The sequence below is a fragment of the Calidris pugnax genome, unplaced genomic scaffold (genome assembly GCF_001431845.1).
Source record: "Calidris pugnax isolate Ruff unplaced genomic scaffold, ASM143184v1 scaffold89, whole genome shotgun sequence".
NCBI lineage: Eukaryota > Metazoa > Chordata > Aves > Charadriiformes > Scolopacidae > Calidris > Calidris pugnax.
In genome coordinates this window covers 5,197,869-5,210,684 of record NW_015090865.1, presented here as the reverse complement: position 1 = coordinate 5,210,684, position 12,816 = coordinate 5,197,869, and the positions used below count along the sequence as shown (strand labels likewise).

Sequence of the window (12,816 nt, the reverse complement as noted above, 5' to 3'; positions counted from 1 at the left end):
CTTCTCCTTCAACAGTCACAATTTTCAGTCACACCTCAGTACAAAAAAACGTAACTAGATCTCAATCTCAATTTCACTTTAAGGCTGATGGATTTTCTTCTTCCCGTGAGCGATTAGACATCACGGGCACATCCACACCCCAAAGCAGTAGAGCTGAGGTGCCCCAATTTTCCCACCAGATGGGTCTGCACAACCTCCAGGTGATTGAGATTGACCTTCTTGGCCAACCCAAGACCTCCTTCAATCCAAGAATGGATGAAAAAAAAAAAAAGAGAAACTGAAACAAGTCATAAGATGTGACACTTTTTATACTTAAACTGATTCCCCAAATCAAGATGTTAAGATTGGTAAAAGGAGCTGCAAGGCTTCGTGCTGAGACTGTTCTTCCATGAAGTACGTTGCCGATGGGAGTCGTAGCCTGTGGGAACTCCTGGCTCCCAGGCATCTCCCTCGGTCCAAAGTGAAATACTCTGCTTTGGATCTAAAACAGACCAAAACCAACTTTCATTTCCCTCAAAAGAAAACAATTTTCCTGTAGGAATCTTTGTTTTGCGTAAAACTTCACATTTTACAGGATTTACTCTTAGAACACTGACTAGTTTACCCATGAAGAAAAAAGTTACTGGTCTCTAACCTGAGCTCTTCTACACTGGAATACCCTTAAAATTATTTTTTTTAAGGAAAAAGGTAGCTTATCCAAAATACTGCATCTCACAAGGAAAGCATAATCACCCACAACGCTGCTGTCCTGAACCTGGTACCCAGACTGGACTCGCAAACTGTTTCTACTGGTTAACACTGATGGGAACCTTAATTCTTCGTTAAGTCCGCTCTGCAAATCAACCTCATCCCCTAAGATTTACACAGAAATGCTCCGCCAATAGTAAAACCTTTGCTGGCACAAAGTAGATGAATTCCATGCAAGTGTTTATATAGATAATTATGTGAAAACAAGAAAGTGAAAGTCCAAAGCCCTGGGGTATCAACAACTGAATTCTTTCAGGAAGTTTAATTTATATAGAAATAATTGAATTTCTACTGTACTAACACTCAGACAACACAGTCCTGGCTAAAGAGCTGTCAAACAGCCTCATGGAAACCACACGCTGTGACACCACGGAACGTTCTTGGGGCCGAAAAAGAACTTTAATAGGATGGTTCAGAGACAGCAACATTACTAAATCCGTAGTTTGAAATTAAAATCATCTCTGAAAAGCTGAACATATTCAATACGGAAAATGATGCTTTAAAAAAGTTCATCAGAAATTACATCTGACTAGAAAAAAAAAGAAGTAACAGGATAAACAGTTTGTGAATGACAATGATGCTAAAACCAAGCAGTGCTGAACACGTAAGCTGAGAAATCAGTATTTCAAACTATCCTCCAAGTATCATATAATTTTTAAATACTTATATCAAAGGACCATTTTCATCAGCTTAACGAGCCTGCCTCATACCATCAACTAGGAAATATGTTTTTAAAGTATTTGAAAGGCTGGAATTATTGGGCATTTAAAGATCATCATATGCTTTAGAAACTACTTGAAATAAAATACTGAAAACTCAATTTTGAGACAGACAGTTTATTAACTTAAAGTGTAAATGACACCTTATTAAAAAAAGATCTCAAAAGCACTGCCAGTTCTGGAAGCAGGGCTATAGGTCATGGCTGAACTGGCACATTAAGAGCAAATACATTATAGCTTTTGCTAAATAAGTACCCAGCCTACCAGCATTCGGTGATTAAATACTAAAATATCCCTGTTTTGTTAAGACGGGGTGATACTGGTGGAAACTGGTTGGTAAACCATCACAGCAACCTTTTCCCAGTCCCACAGTGAAAACCGTGGTTCTCAAGCACCCTAATTAGGGGGGAAAAATGAAAATAAAGACTTGTCAAGATCCATTATAAACAGATGGCTTGGCCACCTTGTTTTTACAACTGCTGCCAGAAACCTCGCTCTTTTAGAGCAAATCCCTCAAAGCACCAGGCAAATCCCTAAAATACACCCAACCATTTTCCTGAGGAACTCCACAAATAAGATGTCACTGTCACTCTTTGTCACCAGGCTCATCTCACAAGAATCCAGGACAACGGGGACAAGTATTAGCAGGATAAGTGACTTGTATACTACCATTTGTTTTGGGCTTTGAAAAACTTATTAAAAAAGCCTTATATTAAATTATTTCTTGAACTGCCGAGGAGAGGCAGGGCAAACCCCACAGCACCGAGCAGGAACTGCAGAGACCAGTGTTCATTGATGAGCCAGATAATTAACTGTGTCTTTGAACTGCATCTTTGCAGGCGTAGAAAGATGAATTAAAATGTCCCAACGGGAAACTAATATCAAAAAAATCACCCCAAAACAACAACTTTGGCACCCGAAGCAGTGTATTTATGCCTTTACCTCTCGAGAGGCGCAGACAACGGTGCTGTGTTCCTCTGGAGGCTGTTATTCTATGATTAACCACCCTTTATGTCAGCAATAAATAAAAGCCTTCGTCAACTGCTCTGGAAACTTCAAATGTTGTATCTTTAGTAAGAGTTTTTAGTATTTGATCAATAACCTGGAAAAACATTTTACAAGTCCAGGTTTAATAGTGTGGTTGTAATTTGAATGTCAACTTCCAAAAGACTGTAAAAGGGGAAATGAAAAGCAGATACGACTTCATCCTTCTTAGAGAGCATAAGAAGTAAATATAATCAAATATAAACCAGTACAGGGTTTTTTCCCTGTAAGGAATAGTACATAATATAGAAAATTTGCTTTGTAGAAGTTCCTTTGCACACCTGGCTTTGCTGTGGTATCAAAATTTAGCAATCTAAGTAATTTGAGTATGTTTCTCTGAATTAAAAGGATTTTTGAGGCCACTCTTATTACTTGACATCAATTTTCAAACCCGTAGCGTTCCAAGCTCTCTTCAAATAACAAAGCACAACTAGAACAGCAAGAACCGTACCTGGCATTTTGCTTTCAGAAGGGAAAAAAAGTCTTTATAATAAAAAGACCCTGTTAGGAGCTGCTCTCTGTGCTACCGCTGTGCCCAGAGCCCTTTGCCGTGACACCACCCCCAACGACGGATAATCAAAGTCATCAGAGGGGAAGCAGAACTGCCACCTCTGACCACAAACTCCCCCCAATAAAACCTCAGGTTCATTCTCCGCCTTCAACTTCACACTGATAAATCCTTTTTTTCTTAAAAGTATGTCTATATAAAACACATAAGTGATGTAATAAACTTTTAAACCAATATTCAATCCTTTAAAATAGTAAGGAAAAGTGCCACGTGACCAGGGGATCTTTTTCAAAGAAAAGAGCATATTCACTAAGATAAATAAATGATCAGATCATAGAATGGTTTGGGTTGGAAGGGACCTTAAAGACCATCCAGTTCCAGCCCCCTGCCCTGGGCAGGGACACCTCCCACCAGACCAGGTTGCTCCAAGCCCCATCCAACCTGGCCTTGAACCCCTCCAGGGATGGGGCATCCTAAACAGCCCGAAGCATTTAGGAAATGCTGATTTTCCACCTTAGGGACGGGCACATTACACAGTTTGTGTGTCACTTCCCATTAATACCTTATAGGTATTATATAGGTTTGATATTTTGTCACATAAAAATAAGGCAACATTTTTGCAAATGTTGGATTTTTCATTACTGTTACCTTGCCAGGGAAGCAAAGAAAAGGGTTTTCTTTCCCCAAAGCAAGGGCAGAGGAGGTGCAGAGATGCCCCTGTCAAGCAAAGCCACCACTGAATTATTTGAGGTCAATTAGTTGAAGGGTTTGGATAAGAGGGGTCCCAGGCTTCAGGGCAGACCCTGCCTCCAGAAGTGTTCCCTTAACTAATCCCAACCAGGTCTATTTTCTGCATCTTCACAATTCCACAGATGAAGTATTTCCCCATTTCTTTAAAAAAAATTATGAAGAAACTTTGCAGATAATAATCTGCATTTAATACAAACTGAAACTAACTTTAGAAGAGTGTGTTTGTGATTTTACAAAAAAAAAAAAAAAAAAAGGAAGTACTAATACATAAATATTGACTTTTCATTTTAAACTCATTTAAAAATTTTCAAAACATTTTCATTTTAAACCCATTTGCATGCAAGAACATTCGGGCTGATAGGTAGACAGTTATGTTCCTTTTAATATATTTATTTTAATGAAATTTCTATGTTCAAAAAAGTACTTGAATGCCTTAAAAAAAACCCTTTTTAATTCAACTTGACCAAGTCCCAGGCAATATCCAGGTAAATTAAGAGCCACTGCTGTAACAGACTTCAAAGTGTGACAAGGACTAGCTGGAGGCTACGTGCATACAGGAAATGTTATTTAAATGGCATTTTCTTCCTTTTAAGGCACAAACATCCCTACAACAGATCTTCATACCTCATTGCAGAGGCACAAAACATCTAATAGATCCATTTTCTCACTATTATGTTCTATGCATCCACTAGGAAAAGCCTTGTTTGTTTGAGAAAGCAGAAAAAACCCCAGCAAATCAGCTCTGTCACCTCTGTGGAAACTGAGCACGTCCCTCTACAGTGAGAGTTACACAAGCTTTATGCAAAAAGAGGTTCATGTCACTTGGTTTCCTTGTTTTCCCTTTTAATTTACAAAAATATAATGGAAATAAATCTTTCATTTTCTCCTTGCAGTCATTGAAGACTCATTTTCCAAAACTTCATGTCTCATTGTGAAGCTGAATATGTTATTTTTGATCCTGGTTTCCTAATGGCTAGGTTTTTGCCGTCAATATCAAAGTTAAAAAGAATTATTCTGAAGTTCTTATTTCTATTACAAGAATCAGAAGGCAAAAACACGTTGAATTACTTTTTAATGACTTGGTGTTCTTGTCTTTGTAGGCTCTCATATCGGACTGGTCAAGACACAGCTAATTGCGACACGTGCAGGAACAGCGCCTGTATTATCTATAGGTAAGTTAAAAATACTCATATTTCCACTTTTGCCTGAGTGAAAGTAATGATTTATTCACTAATGAACGATCAATTGTTAGCCTTGAGTTTTCAATAACACAAAGAAAATTTTATTGAAAACATCGCTCTAACTTCACTGGATTAATAAAATTCACCAGAGCCCTGTTTCTACATCTAACATTTTTAAATCAAAACCAGATGACTGCAGTCAGTGTTACGGCTGTCGCTCTTGGATGGGAAGGGTTAGAAGGGGGAGCTTCATTTTCACAATAGAGATATTTAGCATTTTCTATCCAAGTCAACGTATTTCATATTTATTTTTAGAGTGGTAACTACTGGATTGGGGAAGTCATGTTGCACGAGAGATTGTGTATAGCAAAGGGAACCAGATTGCGAGTCAACCTGGAGAGTTTTATCAGTAAAATGACATTCCTCCCCAGGCTTTTACATACTTTTCTATTAGTGAAGAAGTTTTAAAACCTGCATGGCACAATACTGCTTTAGCAGAGCTGCTCTGGAAGTTCTGTACCATCAATACGGGTTTGTTCATTACTGTCAAACACACCAAACATGACAAACTGCTCAAAGGTTTTGTTAAAGAAGGTTGGTACCTGCTGGAATCACTCCTCCAGAAGGAAGGACCTGGGGTTTGTGCACTAGAAACAAATCAGGTGCAACAGGATATGATTTTTGATTTTTGTTCCCCTCCTAAAGTTTATCAGCCAAGAGCCCTGTTTGGCAGGTGCTGTGTTATAATGAAGGGTTAACAGATACAGGGTGGGCAGGACATGAAGCCATCATGAGTCTGATGATGTGTTTCTTACTGAAAACTTCATTATCCTCTTCTATTAGTCTAAAGAAAGCCAAGTGAATATTTTGATGCATTGCAGGTAACAAGAAAACAAATGCATCTCAGTTTTAGAGTAGTTCAGAAAATCAGGCAATATAGCACAGATGAAAATGTACAAAGATGACTATTAATCACAGTGAGGATCCAAACTAAAATGAAGGTACAAATGTTGGCCAGGGCTGAAAGCACAGAATTTCCCCCCTCGCCCCTTAACTCTCTACTCGGACTCTGATTTGGGTGGAAAACCTGTATTTATTTATGCATTAACTCCCAACTGCCTAGAAGTGAAGCAAAAAAGGATGGAAAACTTCAACTCCATCTTTTCTACTTACTACCAGAACAGGGAACGATGCTGTTCCAGGGAGGGGAAGGAACTAATTCATTTATCTTTCCTTTAGAGCAATGTTTAAAAGCATAAAAAGCATCCCCTGCCTGCCTTTTTCCGAGCTCACCTCTGCAGTTTCTTGCTCTGGGCAGCCTGGGAAGGTACAACACAGCACATTTCTATCAGAGAAACTCATTTTGTGTCATTAGCTAAAAAAATCCAATTGGAAAAATTTTTTAAATCTTGATTTCTAGCCAGCAGATTTACAGTTAAGGAACCTTCCAGTTTCTGCCTCTTACACCCAAATGAAACAGGTCCAGAAACACAGATTTTAAGTGTTTCCCCACCGACAGAAGAAGAGTCCAACAGGCAGGTCTGGCTCTTCCAAATTTCCCACCAGAACAGCCAGTTGGATGGAAGCTCTTGATGCCGGGCACCCCCCTAAAGCACCGCTTCCAGGGGAAGTTTTACCAAACAGCAGCTCAGCTTTTTGACAGACGAGCAGAAAATACGCTGCAGGCAAGGAGTCTGAAACCAGAAGACGCTGCAAAACAGGGGAACTACGAGAAGACTGAATTACTAAGACAAGATAAGTTGCCAGAAGGGATAAAAGAGAAATTCCCTGATAAAACTACCACTAAGACAAACTGCCTTGTAGGAGCTTCTGCTCCTCTGCAATTTTGAACAGAGTAACATTAGAGAAAAAAATAAATATCAGAGCTTTTTCAAACCTCTGGAACTGCAATGAAGCAGCATCTCAGAGGAAGGATTAAGTTGCCCCACTGACTACCCAACTGCATCCCAGAATGTCGAGTGATACATTGACTGTTCCTACCTTCCAGCAATTAAATTCTTCCCCCTCAAGATGACTTTTTAGAATATTAATATGATCTATTACAAAAGCCAGAGACAATGTGGAAGGCAAACCCCCCCCCACTCTTAGACTTTAAGGGGACTTTGCTGCTTTTTAGTACCAAAAGTACTGATACTGTTAATAAACTTTCTAAGAATAGGTTTTCGAGAATACAGTTATTTTGCATATGAAATTTACTTTTTTTTTCCTAAGATTCCAAATCTGTTTTCATATATATTTTATATAGAATACATCCTTCTTAGTATTAACAAAAAAAGGAAAACCAGGTTAATTTCTAATTTTTTTGAATAAACAGGAAACTGAGCAAACATTAAACACTATTAAAAAGACAAGGTACCAAAACCTTAAACTGCTTTAGAAATCAACAGGAATATAAACTCATCTTGACTGCCCACTTCCCTCAAAATTCTTCTTTTTTCTGCTATGAGAATTATCTTAGAGAACTTGACACAGGCATCACGGATGCCTTCTTCCACTGCAGCACACACCAATTCCCTGCTCCCACTCCCAATTAATTACCTGTTTGGCCACTACTCTAACGAGGGGGAAAGGCTTGAGTCACCACCCTGAAGTTGTCACCAGGCTCTGGTCACTGGGATTCGGGTAAGGACAGGACCAATCGTGCTGTGTCTGATGGAGCTCTGGGCTCAAACCCAGCAGAAACCACTTTTCTTGGGCAGCAGCATCACTACGGGTTCTAAAGCCTGAATATAAAGTCCCAACCCCACAGCAATCATCTAAAACAGTCAGTAAAAAGTATTCAGCATCGTCTCTTTATAGCAATTTCCAGACATTATTTAAAATGGTAGTAAAAAAAAATCGTGGTAAAAATAAACAAGCCTTTTATAAAACGTTAACCTGTGTCAAATGTTCATCTATTCCTTAGCATCAATATCGTGTAAACAGAGGCCAAAACCCAGTTCCAGAAGCATCTGCTACAAACTAAAAGACAAATTTACGAACAGAAGACAAGCTTTTACATCTGTCTTTTCCAAACTAATGTAGATTCACCACTGAAAATTTTAAGGATAGAAAAGAGGTTTTATTAGGGTATATTGTCTGGACAAAGTCAACTGAAATACTGAATTTAGCAAAATCTTGCTGTTAAGAAGAAATTGCATTGATATGCAGAAATTGTCATTCTGTAACACCCAAAACCCACGTGGACTAAATCTTCCCAGCCGGGTTTGTTCTGTGATTATCTTCTGGTGGAACTGCCCTTTCTGCTCCTGTTTAAATTACCATCCCATGTGAATTTTAATCCTTGAACAGAAATCTATAGGAGAAAATGAGTCTTCTGTTTAATATTTTGTGCATTATTCTAAGGCCTTTATCTTGAATTATTTCTGTGAAAGAGCATCTTGAAGAATTCCTGCCAGGCTTCCCTTCAGGCACAAAGGTCAGAAGTACTGGAGAGCTTTTACAAGGCTACTTTAGCTCTGGAAGGCAACTTTTTACTAAATCAAATCCCTACCCAATTTCTGCTTAGGGGGAACAAACAACTCCAGAATAGACTGTTGTAGTTCTTGGCAGGAAAAATTACTCAAAGCTGCATTAACCATTACTTTGCCGACTTTTTACTCCCTTGAAATGTTAAATTATGCTCATTTTCAGTGTTCCATTGGGTCTTTGATACTAAAGTTATTCTAAGGTGCACTCTAACTATTAAACAGAAAATACATTATTAGAATCTATGAAACGTAACTGAATACAAGTGGAAATGAAACAGATTAAATCATGGTGATACAAGTTGACTCGTAAGCACTGAGCCCACAGGGAAGTAGTTCACTTGTAAAGGTTAGATGCAGTGAAAATTATTAAAATTTTATTAAATTTTTGATTATTAAAAATATATAATATTAAAATTTGGCAATACAAAGTGAAAATGAGACAAGCGGACACAAATTCTTAAGATTTCATTAGTCTAGCAAAATCAGGTAACGAAATGATGAGAATAGCAATTTTCACCATCTTTTTATTTCCTACCCACATTAATTAACTTACATCCCTTCTCATCTTATCTCTAGCCTCTAAGATGCTTAGTAGAGAAAAATGGATCTTAATGGTTTGCTACCCCTGACAAGGCGCTGGATCCTCCGCGTTTCTGATTCTCAGGTTGAAATAAAAAATTTAAACAGAGATTGCTTAAAAGTGTATTAGGCTAATTTTCGAGTGATTAGCACTTATCTGGAGCCCCTTCTTCCAAGATGTGCCACTCACTAATGCCGTGTCATCCAATTAACGTGACCCAGAAGGAGACACCGTGATACTCGTTAATTCCTGCTTCACCCAGCCCACTTCAATGCAAAGAGCTAAACCCTTCTACAAATGCCTGCAGGATTTAGGCTTTAACATTACAAACGAGGTCAGAAAAAGGTAAACAGAAGGGGATAAAGCCCTCAGCAGCCCAATCCGTGACCTGAATTATTCTGACTCAGCGATCTTACAAGTAACAAACATATCCAATCATTAGCATCCAATAGTCTCAAAGTGATTCATGCTAATAACGTGTGACTGTGTTAAAAAAGAAGAAAAGCCACCCATATTTCTCAGCTTGTTGCTAGATGGGCCTCCCACAGCCCATATGCTTCAAACCAAATGGTTATGACTCCTCAAACTCTGTTTTTAATCCCTTATAGAGCAACAAAATTAGAAAAAGTTCGCTCTACTGCCAGCATGCAAAAAATAAACTCATTAGCATATATTCGCGAAATCATTTTTAAAAAGCCATGAAGCCAAAACCAGCAAATCCCCCCGAGCAATCCCTAACCCACGGCGTGAGGATGTAGAGGATGGGATTAGCCAGCAAGAGAGAGTCCTCTCTTGTGTGCACGCTTTGGGCGAGGTGTCCAGATTGTCCACCTGGGCTCTGCATCACCCCCGTATCACACAACGGGCCCTACTTACATCTCTGTAACGCCTCTTGAAAGCACAGATTTCACCCCCACGCATTACACAGGAGGTGAACACACAAATACCAAGCCACACAAACCCCAAAGCACCTCTGAGATGTTCTCAGGGCCTCCAAGAAGGGCTGGAGGCCCAAGGAACCCTGGGTTGGTCAGTGCTACTGCCCCAGGAGCGCTCAATTAGTGGCTGGGTGGTTCTTTACTCCTCTCCTCAAGCCTTCAGGCACCAAACACGGTCCTTCCCTGATGAGAACTATTCAATAGGTTTTGTTTCTCTTTCTTTCCTGAATACGATTCAAATTCCACATGGAAAACAGTTTTGTTCCAAGTTTGTCCTGGGGAACTCGTTATTACGGCAGCGCACGAGTCCTCATTGTTTTCCAGAACACAATAACTCCATTTCACAAACACAACAAGCAAAGGCTGGGGGGGGGGGGGGCACAAAGCCCAGAGCAAAACAAACAGAGAAACCCCACAGAGGTTCCCACTGACTTCAATCCTAAAATTAACAGTCGTGGATGAAAACAGATTTCGAGGCAGCATTTAAGTGCCCAACGTCACCCTCCACCTTTCTGGAAGGCTCTGCCCCATCTGCTATAACCCCAACTTCCCCAGCTCTTCCTAGGGACAAAACTACAGTCTGATCCCCATCTACGCTGTGCAATAAACACCACCAGGATCTGGGAAATGGGAAAGGAAGGAAGAAAAAATAATTACTAAAAAAAAAAAAGAAATCTCATTTTGGGTTCCCTTTGCACGGGTACCAGCCCCCAGCAGGAAGGGAGATGACCAGAAAAACAGGATCAGGGTCCTCTAGGACTCAGTCAGGGACAAGGAACTTCAAACAGCATTTGCAGAGAAGATTTTGAGCAGTCCTGGACTAGATCCCTCTCACTGCCAAGGAATTGCAGAGATTTTAATCTCAAAGTTCTCAAGGGCCCGTTACTCGATTTTATTTGGCCAGATTTTCAAGGGAATGACATCTATGCAAACGCTGCTACACAGGCAGCTGCCCTAAAACATACAGTTTCGGTTGCAAACTTTGTAAATATAAAGTTAACTTTGGAAAGAAAACCAGAATATTTATCCCAGACAAAATTTTAGTGGTTATACTTGTTCAGAAAAGCAGCCTCTCCATTTGCACTGGAGTTTCATGCACAGGATAAAACTGAGGTAGGCACTGAAGATGGAGAAGCTCCAACCCAAGGCTCTCAATTAGGCAATATTGTAAGTAAATGAACCTTTAGTACGGCCTAATTAGATGTGTCAGGCAAACATTTGTGATAGTAGTAATATGTAATATAGAGATACCTCTCTTGTTTTTGTAGGGCTTATTCACAATTGTCAGTCTATTGAAAAATACTATTATTTCATTTAAGGAAAAACACTTCTGAAGCCAGTAATTATAATCCCCCTCATGCGTAACGCCACAAGAACATATCGTCCTCACTAATTAACTTTATGGAGTTATCACAGAGAGGCTTAGAGAAAAAACCAGACAAAGTTTGGAAGTGAAGGGAGCCACGTGGCCCAGAGAATATTTCAAGAAAAGGTCACGTCGAGAGGGAAACCTGTAGATCCTTAGGGTATGAAAATAGCACTAAGGAAACCCAAACCCTCAGGTCTGTGACAGGTGACAAAATTGAGTTCCCAAATGCAGGGAAGGGAGAGGAAAAGGCAGAGCCTGCAGAGAGTATCTGCTGCTACACCAAAAATATAAAGAAGTCATACAAATATGTAACACTTGCTGAATTTAATGTAAGATATAAAGACCAAAAATAAAGCCAGCGATAGTGAATTTAGAAAGATACGTGAAAAATTACAGAATAAGGTTTTTTTGTCTTATTACAGCACAAACAGACACTCACTAAAACCTCAGGTTTTCAAGCAAACAAATCACTGCCTGAAAGGAGCAGTTACATTAAAAAACCTACAGAGCCAGCTAAATTGATCTTGATAAACAACAATCAATTACCCTGCAGAATTTACAGCTATAAACGCTGAACTAATATGAATGTTTTCATTCATCCTCTTTATACTCTTCAGAAGTAGAATATTTCAGGTTGATGTAAGTGGCTGAGAGACAGCCTGAGCTGCGCTGCAAACGCTTTTATGCAGTAGAAAATGGTAATAACACAGGGTTTGTCCTACGGACTAGAGCCAAGAGGGTTTTCTCTTGTGATTTATCTTTAATAGAAATTGATTATGAAAAAAAGTTACTCTGTTCAGCAAGGTTTGGGTGGGTTTTTTTTTCTTTTAAACAATTGACCTTCTACATCAATTTCAAGTAGCTCTAAAGAGAGTTCCCCGGCAAGAGTAACATTTGGAAAGGAGCAAAAATGAAGCCTGCCAATGCCACAGCTGAAATGCCTTTTTTTTTTCCCCCAAAAATAAATTATACCGAGGAACAAAACTGTAATATACACCAACTTGTGCACAGATTTACATACCACTGTAAATGGGATTTAGAGAGCTTTTAGAGAAGAATCTATTTCATGCTGAGATTCCCTCCCTGTGTTACTGAAAGCATTTATGTGGTGGGGCCTTCACAATCTACTAATATCCCAATTTTATCCCAAAATTCATGCCGCAGTTATCTAATGCATTTTGCAAGTTAAACAGCAAACAAGAATATGTTATCAAGTTGAAGAGGGCATTTTTATTTCATTAACAAGGCCAGCCATTAGGTTAATCAGGCAGCCTGTAGTGCAGTGCTGCAGGAACAGGTTTCCCAACAGAGCCATCTCCTGCAAATTCAATACTTGTAGGTTTAGTTCCAGCATAGAGCTGAAATTGTAGAAACTATCTTCTTTGATTTGGAATACCTTTTTACTGCTTCACAACATGGAGGTGGGGAAAATATCTCGAATATTTTAACTCTTACCTAACGTAATTCTCTCCTCCACTATTAGAAAGTT

At 39.3% G+C, this 12,816-nt stretch overlaps 2 protein-coding genes across 2 annotated transcripts in view; one reads left to right on the top strand and one right to left on the bottom strand.

The window, feature by feature from the left end:
- The window catches only part of DOCK1 (dedicator of cytokinesis 1), a 294,524-nt gene that overhangs the window by 175,838 nt on the left and 105,870 nt on the right, over positions 1 to 12,816 (bottom strand). The window lies entirely within an intron of this gene.
- The window catches only part of FAM196A (family with sequence similarity 196 member A), a 29,143-nt gene that overhangs the window by 13,577 nt on the left and 2,750 nt on the right, over positions 1 to 12,816 (top strand). The window contains exon 2 of the mRNA XM_014945312.1: positions 4,869 to 4,940. Within this exon, the coding sequence (XP_014800798.1) occupies positions 4,869 to 4,940 (72 nt within the window). The remainder of the gene's footprint in view (positions 1 to 4,868; positions 4,941 to 12,816) is intronic.